Source organism: Sceloporus occidentalis, unplaced genomic scaffold (assembly GCF_023333645.1).
Source record: "Sceloporus occidentalis isolate IW3139 unplaced genomic scaffold, rSceOcc1.0.p SCAF_1, whole genome shotgun sequence".
Taxonomy (NCBI): Eukaryota; Metazoa; Chordata; class Lepidosauria; order Squamata; family Phrynosomatidae; genus Sceloporus; species Sceloporus occidentalis.
In genome coordinates, this window is record NW_028316981.1 from 106,613,005 (window position 1) to 106,629,529 (window position 16,525).

Below are 16,525 nucleotides of genomic sequence, written 5' to 3' on the forward strand. Positions count from 1 at the left end.
GATCTTATGCCATGGCCAAAAAAGTACAGTGAGCCCTTTGTATATGCAAGGGATCTGTTCCGGACTCCCCTACATATGGCAAAAAGTGGGACCTCAAGTCCCATTTGTTTCAATGGCAGCACGTGCCATAGCCACACACACCATTGTAATATCCAGGGCTTGCCTTCCGCATAAGGTTAAAGCCATGGATGACAAACCCGCTTATGGGGCAGACACACTGTACAACTACATGTATAAGGGAACTTACCTACATGTAAAACACCAACTAGGTGCAGGGTGTGTAGTTTTGTCTTGTTTGTTTGTTTTTTAAAAAAAATGAATGGCTTACTCTGTGCAACTGTGGTTGATATTTCATGCATCATGTTTAATGACATCACCAGGCTTCACTCCCTGTGACATCATAAAATATGATCTGTAAGTCCCTGATTATGGCCCTGAAATCTCAGGGTCTGTTTAGTTCTCTGACATAGCAACTCTACTCCCAGGAGACCTTGGAGAGCAACGTTTCCCACCACAGTCCCCTCACTGATATGTACCATATTTATTTCTTGACACACACATACACACATGAAGTGGCTGGGAAGTTTTCAATTCCTGACTGGCATCCTGTTCACAAGATCATAGGCTGGATTCCAGTTTATGCTTGTTCATGGCATACATGGCCCTCAAAGCCTACCTTTTCATGCAGTCAGCACCCCCAAACAAAGGGTTTTTGAAGTGCTGCAGATCAAGGTGCTGGAAAAAAGCATCTGTGGTGTTCTCCCAGTTGTGGAGCACCATGAGAAAAGCAGTTGTGACAAGACCCCAAAGAGTATCTTGGGCTGCCTGTTCTCAACATGCCTTCCTACCGGGCGAGTGCTGCAGAGGTTGTTTTGCAGCACCCCAATCTGCAACACCTTAGAAATTCTTTGGTTTAGACAGTGACAGGCTGAAATGGTACTTTTCAACTGAAGTCTTCACCAGAGGGGGTGGGAATGTCAGGTAGTTGCTTCTTAACAGGAATGGATCCCAGTTGATCCCAGTGGCTGCTTGCCAGTAAGTTGAGCTTGGAGTGGGTCACGTCAGAATACACTGCATAGCAACATTGTTACAGTGCTACATAGTATGCAATGGCCATATAGAATTCCAGTGACCCATATTAAAAACACTCCCAAAAATGTTTTTGACCTCGGGAGACCACATGCCGCCTACAGACCATCCTTTGCCCCATATTGTTTTACTATTGTAGCAATTAACAGTTTTCTTTTGATTTTTTTTTTTCATTTTAGCTTTTTAGTTTTTAGGGTTTTTGTTGTTGTTGTTTTGTTTTTGTTTTGGAATGATCTGGAGAACATACACACAAATGCCAAAGTTTGGGGAAGTACTTTTTGGACTATAACTCTCACAGACCTCTGGTCAGCATGACCAGTAGCCATGCTGAAAACTCCTTCTGGAAGCTAAAACCTGCTAAAAGTAAAGTAACTCCTCCAGCCTCTGATATACCTGTGTAGCACCAACATGCTATGCTACATACATTTCCTGAACATGATACCTTATGTGCTGGTCTTTTTTGAGAAGCAGTCTCATCTTACTCTTTGACTGAATGAAATGTATCGATCCATTCAAAGGATGACATAATTAAGTGTATAAAAACAGAAAATGTTACAAAAAACTGCTTACATCTCTCTCTCTCTCTCTCTCTCTCTCTCTCTCTCTCTCTCTCTCTCCCTCTCTCTTTCCCATCGTCTCTCTCTTTCCCTCTCACATTCTTCTGACTTCTTCTCCCAGATTATAGACAGCGAGAATGAAGCATTGCTGGCGGCTTTCACCGAGACACTGGATGACATCCAGGGAGACGACATGGGTCTTGCAGTCTTCAGTAATATGGACGAGGGGGACATGCCCAACAGCGGCTGCACATCACCCACCCCCTCTCCCAAACCTGCTGCCCCTGTCACAAGGGGCCCTCCTCTGGCCCCCGAGGTTGATGAGCTGTCTCTAGTAAGAACCTACTTCCTACTGTTTAAGGTGGATTTGGATGCACCTCTGATAAGCCGGCTGCATGGGTATGATAGGAAGCAAAGGTCTGAATTTTTTCATTATAGGCTTACAATTATTACAGTACAAAAGCATATATATCTATATCTATATATACATGTTTATTGTATACGTATACATGTGCTGCACTATTGCTTTCACCTGATTTGTTCCATTGCCATCCACATGGGGAAAGAGCCTGAAGCAGAGGAGGAGGGGAGGGCGGGAGGAGTGGAAAGAATCATAGAATCTTAGAATCATAGAGTTGGAAGAGACCGCAAGGGCCATCTAGTCCAACCCCCTGCCATGCAGGAAATCCAAGTCAAAGCATCCCCGACAGATGGCCATCCAGCCTCGGTTTGAAGACCTCCAAGGAGGGAGACTTCACTCTGAGGGAGTTTGTTCCACTGTCGAACAGCCCTTACAGTCAGGAAGTTCCTCCTAATGTTGAGGTGGAATCTCTTTTCCTGTAGCTTGCATCCATTGCTCCGGGTCCTAGTCTCTGGAGCAGCCGAAAACAAGCTTGCTCCCTCCTCAATATGACTTCCCTTCAAATATTTAAACAGGGCTATCATATCACCTCTTAACCTTCTTTTCTCCAGGCTAAACATCCCCAGCTCCCTAAGTCGTTCCTCATAGGGCATGGTTTCCAGACTCTTCCCGATTTTAGTCGCCCTCCTTTGGACACGCTCCAGTTTCTCAATGTCCTTTTTGAATTGTGGTGCCCAGAACTGGGCACAATATTTCAGGTGGGGCCTGACCAGAGCAGAATATAGTGGCACTATGACTTCCCTTGATCTAGACACTATACTTCTATTGATGCAGCCTAAAATTGCATTGGCCTTGTTAGCTGCCGCATCGCACTGTTGACTCATGTTCAACTTGTGGTCTACTTGGACTCCTAGATCCTTTTCACATGTTATCTCTGTAAGCCAGGAAAGAGTGAGTGTGTGAATGGCTTTGCAATATCCCAGATCTGTTTGCTTTGAACCAGAGCATTTTAATCTCATCTCCAACATCTCTTTCAAAAAATCTCCAAATGCCACTCACCTGCTCAGCTGAAGGCATGAGACAAACCTTTTTGCACCTATGAAGAGTCCAGTAGTGCCCCTGAGCACCAGGTTATTCCATATTTATTTGAGTCTTCATGGGCAGAGCTTAACGTATTCTGCAATATTACAGAAGTTTGCTTACTGGAAATCTAAAATGTGTGCCCTGATACTTTAAATTTGATACAAGCTGTTAAGACAAAGGTTTTGTATATAAATAAATCAGAAGTGCTTTCACATGACACAGTTACAGCCAAACGATTCCACTATAATTGCTGTGGTTCTATCCTGTAGACTGGGACTGGCACTTGAACAAGAGGCACTTAGAAGCCCCAGCCAGAGTGCTCCTTTAATGCCTCACAAAACTACAAACCCCAGGATTCCATCGGATGGAGCCATAATAGATAAAGCAGAATCAAACTACTATAATTGTGCATGTGATCCAGATCAGAAGTGAGCAACATGCACAACCATCCCACCTGATTTTGTGATCCCAAGCCTCCATTGCACTCCCTGCAGAGTCTTATTTTGCACAAAAATAAATAAAATAAAACAAAATAAAAATAAGAAAAATTAAAATGTCTGAGCATCTTCAAGTTTTCTTTCAGAAGTAAGGGCACTGTGGCCCATGGTGGGTCTGGAGAAGAGAAAATTTGTCCTTGGATCTACTCAATATGCCAACAACCTAAAATAGATAAATATTGGTTTAAAATTTTGAAAGTCCAGAAAGTTTGGATTCCGCAACCTCGATTCTTTATATAAATTCAATAGACAGGTGTTTTTAATCAGTCTTTACAGTTTCATTGTGTTTGAGCCAGTGCTGACATAAAGAAAATTGCTGTGAAAGACTGAATCTAACCCCAGTCTGCGATGACTAAAGCTGCAGTTCTATAGTTGCTTACCTGGGAATTCAATGAGGTCACCTTCCAAGTAGACAGATATAGGACCGTACCGTAAAAATTATTTTTCTTCCTGATAAGATTGCCTTATGGTTTTATCAGGTATTGTTCACATAGTTCTCAGGTATTGTCCACATGAGCCTGAAATGTGTGTTTGCCTGCTTCCTTCACCTTGCTTGCAAATTAAAGTTTTCAGCAAAGCTAAATTCTTCATTCAAAACTATATTCCAATATTCTCCCTTGAGCTTGTGGAATAATACAGACTGCAAAATGCTCTGTCTATTGCTTGTGAAACTTGGTGAGTTGCAAAGTTTGGAAACACTAGGGTTTTTCGCACTACAGAACATTTGTTCCACATCTCTTATTACCCAGCCTGCAAAGGTGAATGGCAGAAAGTGAACCATACTCTGAGGTTACTTCTCTTTAATAGGGAAGGCCTCACCTGATAGAGAAGACCTTTGACCCTCTTTTAGTTTTGCTTAGTAAGTGCACAGAGAAGAGGCCAGAGAGCCTTTAGTCTTCTATAACAAGCTTCATCCTTCTCTTAACACAACCTTCTTTTAAATGATCTTAGAAACACTGATTATACTGGAGCAATTCCTGTCAGTTGTAACCAGAGAGCTGGTAAAGGAGAGCTGTCCTGCAAGTACAGACTTTCAAACCTATCATTTAATCTCTTTATCATTACAGAATGTCATGATTTCTAAAAGTGTTATAGCAGCATCTAGTGGTGAGAAGTATGCATTTTCACTTCACACAATGGTGTGTATGGGTGTATAATCTCTCTCTCTCTCTCTACTCTCTCTCTCTCTCTCTCTCTCTCTCTCTCTATATATATATATATATATATATATATATATATATATATCACAGATCCATATGTGTATATATAGGATGTATATGTTGCAGAAGGGAAATAAATTTATTCTCGGGTTATTTGATACCTACATTACAAAACCCCAGGAATGTCTCTTTGTTGTGATAGATAAAGTAGACATTTGACCGTGGGAACTGACCAATTCAATATCTGTCATACGCTTAATTTTTAAAGAGCTTTTCAAGTTTCCAGACTGCCTTTGAAGATTTCTCCCTGCTGTCACATTCCCACAAGAGTCAAATTTGCCATTTTGTTACTGATCCCATGTTGCCTTCAGTATGAAAGTGTAGAATGTGAAATCCCTTCTTTAAAAAACAGAAATATTCTAACCATGTAATCAGGAACATTTGGCTTGAGATACCAGATACTGTATGATAATTTTGAGCTTGTTCCTTTACCCACAACTTCCTTGATGGGATTAAAGGAGCATCCCTCATGAAGGTCATCTTTAAAAGCACCGCAAGTAAACACTTGGCATTTGGACAGAATGAATATCTTCAAAAGCTGATGAATTAATTAATTGGAGCCCTTTCTGGAATGTTGCATATAACCTGATTTCCTTTGTAGCTGCTGATTCATAGACAGAAATAGGTACCTGTGAACATGTATAGTGAGTGGGGGGCAGCAGAGAGGGGATTAGCCTCACTTTTCAGAAGCCCATCTAGTGCCTTCACCTATGATCCACTAAACTGTGACTCCTTCTAACTTCAGAAGGTGATGAGGAAATGAGATGGGAAGATGTAGAATCATAGAAACATAGAATTGGAAGAGACCGTAAGGGCCCTCCAGTCCAACCCCCTGCCGTGCAGGAAATCCAAATCAAAGCATTCCTGACAGATGGCCATCCAACCTCTGTTTAAAGACCTCCAAGGAGGGAGATTCCACTACACTCTGAGGGAGTGTGTTCCACTGTCGGACAGCCCTTACTGTCAGGAAGTTATTCCCGATGTTGAGGTGGAATCCCTTTTCCTGCAGCTTGCATCCATTGTTCCGGGTCCTAGTCTCTGGAGCAGCAGAAAACAAGCTTGCTCCATCCTCAATATGACATCCCTTCAAATATTTAAACAGGGCTATCATATCACCTCTTAACCTTCTCTTCTCCAGGCTAAACATCCCCAGCTCCCTAAGTCGTTCCTCGTAGGGCATGACTTCCAGACCCTTCACCATTTTAGTCGCTCTCCTTTGGTCATGCTCCAGTTTCTCCACATCTTTTTTAAATTGTGGTGCCCAGAACTGGACACAGTATTTCAGGTGTGGCCTGACCAGAGCAGAATATAGTGGCACTATTATTTCCCTTGATCTATACACTATACTTTTATTGATGCAGCCTAAAAATGCATTGGCCTTTTTAGCTGCTGCGTCGCACTGTTGACTCATGTTCAACTTGTGGTGTACTTGGACTCCCAGATCCCTTTCACATGTCATTTCATTCAGCCAGGTGTCGCCCATCCTATATCTGTGCATTTCATTTTTCCGCCCTAAGTGCAATACCTTACATTTCTCTATGTTGAATTTCATTTTGTTAACTTTGGCCCAGCTTTCTAGTCTATTCAGGTCATTTTGAATCTTGATCCTGTCCTCTGGGGTCTTAGCTACTCCCCCTAGTTTGGTGTCATCTGTAAATTTGATAGGTATGCCCCCAGTTTTGTCCTCCAAGTCATTGATAAAGATGTTGAATAGCACTGGGCCCAGGACAGAGCCCTGTGGGACCCCACTGGTCACTTCTCTCCAGGATGAAAAGGTGCCATTATTGAGCACCGTTTGGCTTCGGCCAGTCAACTAATTACAAATCCATGTATCAGTTGCCTTGTCTAGCCCACATTTTACAAGCTTGTTTCCAAGAATGTCATGGGGAACTTTGTCAAAGGCCTTAGTGAAATCAAGATATATTATATCCACATCATTCCCTTCATCTAACAAGCTGATAATTTTATCAAAAAAAAGAGATCAGGTTTGTCTGGCGAAATTTCTTTCTCTGAAACCCATGTTGACTTTTTGTGTTTATGGAATTGCCATCTAGATGTTCACAGACTCTCTGTTTAATGATCTGCTCCAGAATCTTTCCTGGTATTCATGTCAGACTGACTGGATGATAATTGTTGGAATCCTCTTTTTCCCCCTTTTGAAGATGGGGACAACGTTTGCCCTCCTCCAGTCTGCTGGGACTTCTCCTGTTCTCCAGGAGTTCTCAAAAATTATTGCCAATGGCTCCGATATTACATTTGCCAGTTCTTTTAATACCCTTGGATGTAGTTCATCTGGTCCCGGAGACTTAAATTCATTTAGATAAACAAGGTATTCCTCGACTATCTCTTTACTTATTCTGTGCTGAATTTCCCCTATTCTGTCTTCTGCTACATTATCCTCAGGTTGAGCACCCTTTGCCTTTTCTGAGAACACTGAGGCAGAGAAGCTGTTGATTAATTCTGCCTTTTATCTGTCTTCTGTTGGCATTTTTCATCTTCTCCACACAGTGGACCTACCGTTTCCTTCTTCTTCCTTTTGCTGTGGGCATATCCAAAAAAGCCCTTTTTGTTGTTCTTAACCTCTCTAGCAAGCCTGAGTTAATTCTGCGCTTTAGCTTTTCTGACTTTACCCCTACATGTGCTTGCTATTTGTTTGAATTCCTCTTTGGTGATTTCCCCATTTTTCCATTTCTTATACATGCTCTGTTTAAAAGTTAGCTCAGTGAAAGTTCCTTGAGACATCTCCCATTTTTCTTCCTCACTGGAACTGTTTGAAATTGTGCCTTCAGTATTTCCCTTTTGAGAAAGTCCCATTCGTCTTGAACTCCCTTATTTTTTTAATATTCCTGACCATGGGATCATCCCCAGTATTTCTCTAAGTTTACTAAAATCTGCTCTCCTAAAATCTAGAAGGCATGTCTGACTATGCCTGACTTCTCCTTTCTGTTGTATAACAAACTCCAGGAGAACATGGTCACTTCCACCTAATGATCCCACCCCTTGCACTCCATTAACCAAGTCATCCTTGTTGGTTAGGATCAGATCCAAAATAGCTGCCCCCCTTGTTGCCTCTTCCACCTTTTGGACAATGAAACTGTCTCCAAGGCAAGTGAGGAATTTGCTAGAACTTGAGGATTTGACAGAGTTTGAATTCCAGCAAATATCAGGATAGTTGAAGTCACCCATCACTACTACAGCTCTCCTTTCTGAGTGTGTGGTCATCTGTTGTATACCTAAGGACATCCATTCCCCAAGCCCATGTTCCACTATGCCCCTTGCTGAAGGGAAGTTATCATCCCAGTTGCTTTTCTTCATTTGTATGCTCACCCAAGACTTTCTGAGGACTTGCACTTGCATACTGCTCCCTCCTGGCAACTTTCTAAAACACCATAAGGTCAGTGCACATGAACTCTGTAATTTTCAGGGTTTTTTCAACACACTTCTGTATTTCCCTGCTTATTCAGAAGGCTTTTCCCTGTCAAAAGTGACTTATGCCTAGGGCTACCTTTCCATCCTTTTGGGCTCTCTGAACATGCAGCAAGGATTGGAAGCTGGTCCCCTACACATGACATTGGAATGACAGAATAGTTCTCATTATTGGGCCATATTGGCTAGAGCTGATGGCAACTATAGTCAAACATTATCTCGAGTGACATTCTAGGAACTCATTTGGTAATGACAAAACATGAAATGAAACAAAAAGTACTTTGCACAGGTAGCCTTGATGTAAGGTGAGATCAGGATTAGTCTTATTAAAGGCAAGGGATGTTAAGAGATACAGCTGCAGAGGGCTTCCAAATTATTTGAAGACCTTACACACTCATCCCTCCACATTTGCAGTTTTGACTTTTGCAGATTTGATTATTCACAGATTTAATTAATATGTTATCTCTAGGAATATCTAGGTCTTCTAGCACAACTCTATGGTCACCTTTAACCAAAAATCACACTGAAGGAACAAGAGATTTCTAGAGAGAACACTCCACTAGGCATTCGTTGCTTCTCCAGTGCAATTCTGTGGTCAATGTCTGGCAGATACTGACCACAGAGTTGCACTGGGGAACCTAGAGATTCCTGGAGAGGTGTTCTCTTAGGTAAAAACATAGTGTTTTTGTTATTTGAAATTTTTCTACATCCATGGGGGTCCTGTGCCCCTAACTGTAGTGAATGTGGAGGGATGAGTGTAGTTCTTCTTTTTGTAAGCAAGGGGTTTTGACACTTGCAGCCAAACAGCTTTCCAGGAAAATGTATTTTTGATGATCTTCCTCAGCCTTTCTTTCAGGGCTTCTTCACTTTATAATTCTTACACTTTATAATGTAAAAAAATAGCATAAATTCTACTGGCCAGTTGTATAGGTGTATGATAAAAGTTGCAGATTTTCATTATGTGTGTCTGTGAATTAAAGTGTGTTATTATTTTGATGAACTCTTAATGAGAAAGCAGCAAGTCTTCATGGAACTGGGTCTTGGCACATATTCAGTGCTTGTTGGGAATGCAAGCCAGAAATTATTCAGGAAGCAAGCTTCAGAAATGATCTTTGCCAGGCCTATGCTGGCTTGTGTCCTCTTGAATGCTAGAGCCTCAACATGTTCCTAATCCATGTAGAGGGGAATTGTACAGAATCTGGAAAAATTGCTGGTTTTGGAATTCAGACAAGGGTTCTGGAATTCCAAAGAAGTAACTCTTCCAGACTCTGGGTGAATGCTTTTTCTGCAGGAGCTGGAGAGCCTTATAGATCTGCCCCAGGTAAACTGAAACACTTCTCTGGGGTGGGAGTTGGAGTATTTGATTCAGATCTGTGCCCAAACTGCTTATCCTGCTGTGAATTGGGGATGGGATAGGGTTGCCATAGCTGAGGACCTCCAAACCGGGACAAATGTAGGACAAGGTTTAAAAATGTAGGACTTTTTTTTTTTTTTCCTAGCCAGGAAATTTTTTTTTTAAAGTCCTACATTTTTAAACCTTGTCCTCCTTCCCGGCTTGGGAGGAAGCCTCGGCCTGCTCCCAGGCTGGGAAGGAGTGTGGGGGCCGCCTGTCATCGCGGCAATCGCCACGATGGCATGCAGCCTCCTCCTCCTCCCTGGCCTCGCGGAGGCCTTGGAGGACCCCGCGGCTGGAGCTCCGACCGCGGAGCCTTCCAAGGCCCCTCTGGCGCTTGGGAAACGCTGCCTCCCAGGTCCCAGAGAGGCCTCAGAAGCGACTCCGCGATCACAGAGCCTTCCAAGGCCCCTCTGGGGCTTGGTAGACGCTGTCTCCCAGGCCTCAGAGAGGCCTTGGAAGGCTCAGCAATCGCGGAGCCGCCTCCAGGGCCTGGCTGGGGGGGAATCCCGGGGGCAGGGCCAAACCGGGGCGGGACCGTGCAGACCCGCCCCAAACTGGGAAAGTCCCGCCCCCAGGTGGGATATGGCAAGCCTAGGGTGGGAGTATGTGCAGTGGGAAGCCTGGTATAATTTAAGTGAAGGTTGATGTTCATTTATATAGAAATTCTGACTCTTTCTTTCACCAATTCCCTTTGCAGCTGAAGACGTTGCTTCTTTCTCCATCGAATATGCCTCCAAGCTATGAGGTTCAAAGAGAAGGGAGTGTATGGCATCAAGGAACTCCCAAACCCAGATCCCAACGACTTTGTACAAAGGTATTGTTCCTTTTAGCAAACATGCAAACACACTAACCTTGACCTAAAACAAACCAGTAAATTATATCTAGCTAGGTTTTTAATAGGTGTGTGGGAAGCTTGTGCCAAGTCAGACCAGTAGCCTATCTAGCCTGATGTTATCTATGGTGATCAACTGTAGTTTTCCCAGGGTTTCAGATAGGAGTGTTTCCCAACCCTTAGGCCTGGTCTTAATCCATTTTCCCACATTCTTCAGGGAAGATGGATAGAAACTATCTTCAGCCTTGGTGGACAGATTTCCATATTCACCAACTAGTATTGCTTACTTTTTAAATCCTTTAAGAATAGTGCTAGAAATCTGACTTCTAGCAAGACTGATTCCTTCTAATGACCCTATGACTTGAAGTTCAATAAATTCTTTTGGGACAGATATTTGGATTAATTCTACTTTGGAAATGCTGAAGTTCAAGCTGGGAATTTCTGCAAGTGAACCTTGTACACAGAAATAGGGCCCTTTATTAAATCCCATCCCCCATCTTAAATATGAAAGGTACATTCATAAGCACTTACTAAGTCAGTTCCCCAACAATGTTGTGAGAAGTGTTGTGTAGATTTTTGTTTATTTATTAAAATATGTCTAGCTTGCTTTTCTGTAAAACATTTCAGATTAGAATTATAGTAATATAATTCTAAAATATATTGGCAGACCCCCCACCCCACCCCCCACCCCCAAAAAATGGTATCAGTGTTTTTACCAACAAATCCAAAAAGCCACAACAGCAATAAATTCCTTTGTTCACTCTAAATCAACTGCTAAGACTTTCCAGGAAAACTATGTTTTGGCCACACGCCAAAAGACCAGTAAAGAGGTAAGCTTGTGGGCATCTTTGAAAGTATGTATGTGACAGTTTCCACAACCTAGACACTGCTATAAAGTAAAAGGAGCTCTACCAGGCTGCTCCATCAGCTTTCTTTATATTTTAGATCATCCATTGTTGACCCAGACAAGTTCATACAGAAGGAGGTGGCCCTTAGATGGAATAAACAGAAGGGATAGAAAATCTACAATTACTGTATTGAGGATGACTTAGTAGTTATGCATTTTAAAGTGATTTTCAGACCATGCAAGCATGTTTTTCTCCATAAGAAAGAGTTAATCCATGCCACAGAATCATAAGAATTGGAGGGGACTGCAAGTTCCATGTAGTCTAACCTCTTTCCATGCAGGAATATACAACTAAAGCGCTGAGGGGAGATGGCCATCCAACTTCTGCTTAAAGACATCCAATCCACTACCCTCCAGTGCACTTTTACAGTTCATACAGTAAAGAATTTTCCTAATGTTTAGGTGGAAACTTTTTTCTTATAATGTGAATCAACTGGTTCGTATTCTGGTCTCTGGAACAGCAGAAAACAAGCTTGCTCCATCTTCTAGAGTCAGTCTAGAGTGGTTTATCCTTTGTTGAATTCTGTTGCTTGCATATACAGGCATAAGTTGTGCAATGTATGCAGAGTTACCTTTTGGGACAATGTGGAACAGGCACATCCAGCTGATGCTGATGGGAGCAGAGTTCCCCACATGAAACCATTGCAAATGTGTAATGGTGCACCTAGAGTAGTGTGCTATTGTACACTGTGTACAGCCTCTGTGCATTGTGCCTTGTGCAATGAAGTGAGTTATATGTATCCCCATTTCCCCACTACACTATGGTGGTGTTCAGTATAGGGACTGTGTAGTGTTAGTGTAGTATGTAGGATCTCAGCCATAAAGAGCCAGCCTGGGCCAAGAGGCCAGTCTGGTGCAGTGCTGTGTTCCCACAGGGGCCAACTGATATTCTAGTAGAACCCTATTAGCGGGATATTAATGCAATACCACCTCCCTGCTCATGTTGCCCAGTAGCTGGCACTGAGAAACATACTGCTTCTGAAGTAGCTATCACCATGCCTAGTAATCAGTGATTGCTTTATTTTCCATGAATTTGTCCAGTTCCCTTATACAGTGGACCCTTGCTATACGCTGGGGTTTGGTTCCAAGATCCCCCGTGGATAACAAAATCCGTGGATGCTCAAGTCCCATTAAATATAATGAGATAGCAAAATGGTGTCCCTTATAAAAATTGGAAAATCAAGGTTTGACATTTGAAATTTATACTTTTTTTGAACATTTTCAAACCATGGATACTTGAATCCATGTATAAAAAAAAATGTGTATAAGAAGGACTGACTGTATTTTCATCCAAATTGTAAGCCATCATGCTGTCACGTGAATAATTTGCACCCAGAAGTTTGGGTGCCCAGATGCCAAAGAGGTCAGAGCTTTTGCATGTAATGGAAATAGCCTCTAATATACCTTTCTATGCAGACTGCCATTTACAAGCCCTGTACTGTTTGTTTGTTTTTTAATGTGGCCATCCTACCAGAATTTGGGGTCTGAAAGCCTACAAAAATGTGTGTGTGTGTGTGTGTGTGTGTGTGTGCGTGCGCGCGCGCGCGCGACACATTAATATAATATAAGACTCCTGTGAGATACAATCCCCTTTTCTACTCAAAGATCCTGGATTAAAGCAGACCCAGTCCTGTGTGATACCAGAGCAGTTTAAACTAATAGAAGCTTGACAGAACAGAGATATCAGGAAGTCTGTGGATAACTGCAGACTGCAATCCTGTCTTTACTTACTTAGGATGAAGCATCATTAAAATCTTTTAAATTTTACTTGTGCAGTTTTAGCAGCAGTTCCACATCGAGGTGTTTGGACTGTAGTCTTCTAGACCTGAACCATTGTTTGGAAATCAAAATGCCAGGACTACTGAACCTACTCACACCTATTTTAAAGGTGAAGATTGAATATTTTTAGCTCCTGTTCTGAAGAGTGCTAGAATTTACAGTAGGGAATTAGCTGTGGAGGTTGTAATTCCCCCTACCCATGAATGACTGGCCTGATCTGTGTCACATCCACCATACACTTGCAAGAAGAAGGAAGGAAGGAAGGAAGGAAGGAAAGAAAGAAAGAAAGCTTCTGTGCAGTTTGAACTCCAGGTAGTGTTTCGTTTAACTTTAATCATCATTACCTGGTGAGCCTTTTCATAACAAGGATGACATAGTTTCCCAAAAGGCTTTCTTTAGTGTGTCCTGTGGAGCTGTTTTGTTGAGTACAGCATACAAAGAGACTTCTCTTTTCATCAGATTCCCTTTCTGTTTAAACTTTGTCATGATCTTTTTCCTCTTTCTTTTTTCTTGACCCAAATTAGAACAGAATTTCCTAGTGGCTGATTGAATTACATCTAGCTGAGCAAATAGCTATATGTTAAATTGGTGAAACAGTGCAGTTGTTTAAGCTAATCCCCTGAAATCTGCACAAGAGGCCATTAAAGATTTTCCCATTTAGATGATGGAAACTGTACAGTGAAATAGGCAAGTGGATTTAGGTCACATGGGGAAAGGTGGAGCAAAGAGAAAGAATGAAAGGTACATAAAAGTATGGAATGTACATAATGCCATTTGTACATTCCATACTTTTATGTACCTTTCATTGTATGGAATGTACATAATGCACTCTGAAAAAATAGTTATAAAGAATATAAAGCATCTGATCTCTTGCTCTGAGCAATTATGAAAAGGAGCTTTTAAAAGCACACAGATCTTCTCTCCTATCTCATCTCCCCACTTCTTTAAATCCTCCATTAACATTCAACATCTTCCCAGTTCAACATTTGATCTCTCTTAGTCTTATCCATCTCATCATCTTAGAACTTGAAGTTTCTTCAGTCTTTGGATATATACAAAATAGAAGGATAACAAATGGATCCACCCCCACCTACACGCATAATGTTCCCCTATAGTTGTGCTCATGAGTTCTATGCTAAGGAGAGCACTCATATCGCTTTGGTTGCAGGGCATACAGGTGTTTTTCCTCCAGACTATGGTACCCTTGGGGGGTTGTTACAGTCAGGGCTGGACTATCTCAGTTTAAAGCAGCTCCTTTGACAGGACCCCAGCATTCATGGCACACACAGAGGCAGCTGGTGACGTAGATTCCTATTTTGTTGCTGCTGAGATAGTTTTGTATTTGTGCCGAGCAGTAGCAATTGGATAGTGTGTGAGGTGTCATAGAATCATAGAATAGAATCATAGAGTTGGAAGAGACTGCAAGGGCCATCCAGTCCAACCCCCTGCCATGCAGGAAATCCAGATCAAAGCATCGCCGACAGATGGCCATCCAGCCTCCATTTGAAGACCTCCAAGGAGGGAGACTCCACTACACTCCAAGGAAGAGTGTTCCACTGTCGAACAGCCCTTACTGTCAGGAAATTCCTCCTAATGTTGAGGTGGAATCTCTTTTCCTGCAGCTTGCATCCATTGCTCCGGGTCCTAGTCTCTGGAGCAGCAGAAAACAAGCTTGCTCCCTCCTCAATATGACATCCTTTCAAATATTTAAACAGGGCTATCATATCACCTCTTAGCCTTCTTTTCTCCAGGCTAAACATCCCCAGCTCCCTGAGTCGTTCCTCATAGGGCAAGGTTTCCAGACCTTTCACCATTTTAGTCGCCCTCCTTTGGACACGCTCCAGTTTCTCAATGTCCTTTTTTAATTGTGGTGCCCAGAACTGGACACAATATTCCAGGTGGGGCCTGACCAGAGCAGAATATAGTGGCACTATTACTTCCCTGGATCTAGATATGATACTTCTATTGATGCAGCCTAAAATCGCATTGGCCTTGTTAGCTGCTGCATCGCATTGTTGACTCATGTTCATATTCTTTACAATCCCTACCATACCTGGACAATTTTGGCTATAGTTTAAAACACTTTAAAAATGTAAAGTTAAAATAAATTTTAAGAATTGTGTGAAGTGCTACTATACTGTCTGGACAATCACTTTTGCTGTGTTGTTTTGAAGTGACTGGAAATGATTGGGAAGACAAAAGTCCTCAAGTGATGCTGTCCCTGCTCTTGCAGGAAGTGTATTTCTGTGCACAGTTTCCACTTTAAAAAAAACACCCGCAAGGTTCTTCCCAAACTGTAACAAGGTCATCATTCCCCCTCTATTTACAATAACCAGTTAGGGCAGCCACCACTGTTGTTGGACTGGAACTTGTGCAATGAGAACAGTGATGAGCAAATGCTCTCATAGCTTGACCCTTTAACTTTTGTGCCTGGAGTCCAGGGCCAGAACCATGAAAATCATTGAAGAAAGCAGAAAGACAGCATTGCTTTTGCAAATAAATACTGTGTGACTGAGTCTGTGATGAAAGACAGCAGAGATCTCGACAGAGGTAGGTAGTGATGAGATGATCTCATCTCACCACTGATTCAGGGCAAAGAAAATATCCCTTGTTATTTAGTGTTGCTGCTGCAGGCATCACCAGTTAGAGTCCATCTCTTTTACTCAGTTATGTAAACTTAGGAATTTGAGCAGGGATGGAAGCCCAGGCTAAAAGGAGACTCCATGACCTCCATTTGCAACATGAATGCTGGAAGAAATTTTGGGGTGGGACATCACAGCACTCTCTGATATTTAAAGTGAACTAGAAAAAAATAAATAAAAGCAAGTATGTCTGGTTGCCTTAGATTCAAGGCTCTTTGTCCGGCACATAAGAAGCTGAAGGCAAACTCCAGATTCTTGAGGTTCTCTATAATGAAATTAGTGTGGCAAGATCCTTACATCTGTCAAGCAGCTATGAAAACAATACTGATGGACCCCAAAAGTAACCCTGGGAAATGACACTTCCTTTATTTTGCTAATGCCTTGTTTTATTTGTTAAGACAGGCAGACAGACAGAGAGGTGGTTGATATGGATTTCTGTAAAATGCCCCCCAGTGACACTAATGAATGTCTGGTGTGAAGTTGTAAAATACTGTACATACACAACTATAAATCAACCTCATGTATAAGTTGAGGTCAGGTTTTATGGCCAAAATTATGGATTTTGCCATGACCTGTGGATAGGTCAAGGGTAAAACTTGGAGGCTCCTTCAGTGTGTGTATGTGTACGTATGGCAAGAGTGACTCTCGTTGAGGGTGTTTGCTTCATCGTTTCAGCTTTTGTTTCAGCCAGAGGCATGGGCAGGAGAGGGACTCTTAAATCAACAGCAATATCAAT

General features: G+C 42.2%; 1 protein-coding gene across 1 annotated transcript in view; it reads left to right on the plus strand.

Annotated features, from left to right (window-relative positions):
- The window catches only part of PPARGC1B (PPARG coactivator 1 beta), a 58,309-nt gene that overhangs the window by 20,338 nt on the left and 21,446 nt on the right, over positions 1-16,525 (plus strand). The window contains exons 3-4 of the mRNA XM_089519612.1: positions 1,768-1,980; positions 10,327-10,443. Coding sequence (XP_089375738.1) covers positions 1,768-1,980; positions 10,327-10,443 — 330 coding nt within the window. The remainder of the gene's footprint in view (positions 1-1,767; positions 1,981-10,326; positions 10,444-16,525) is intronic.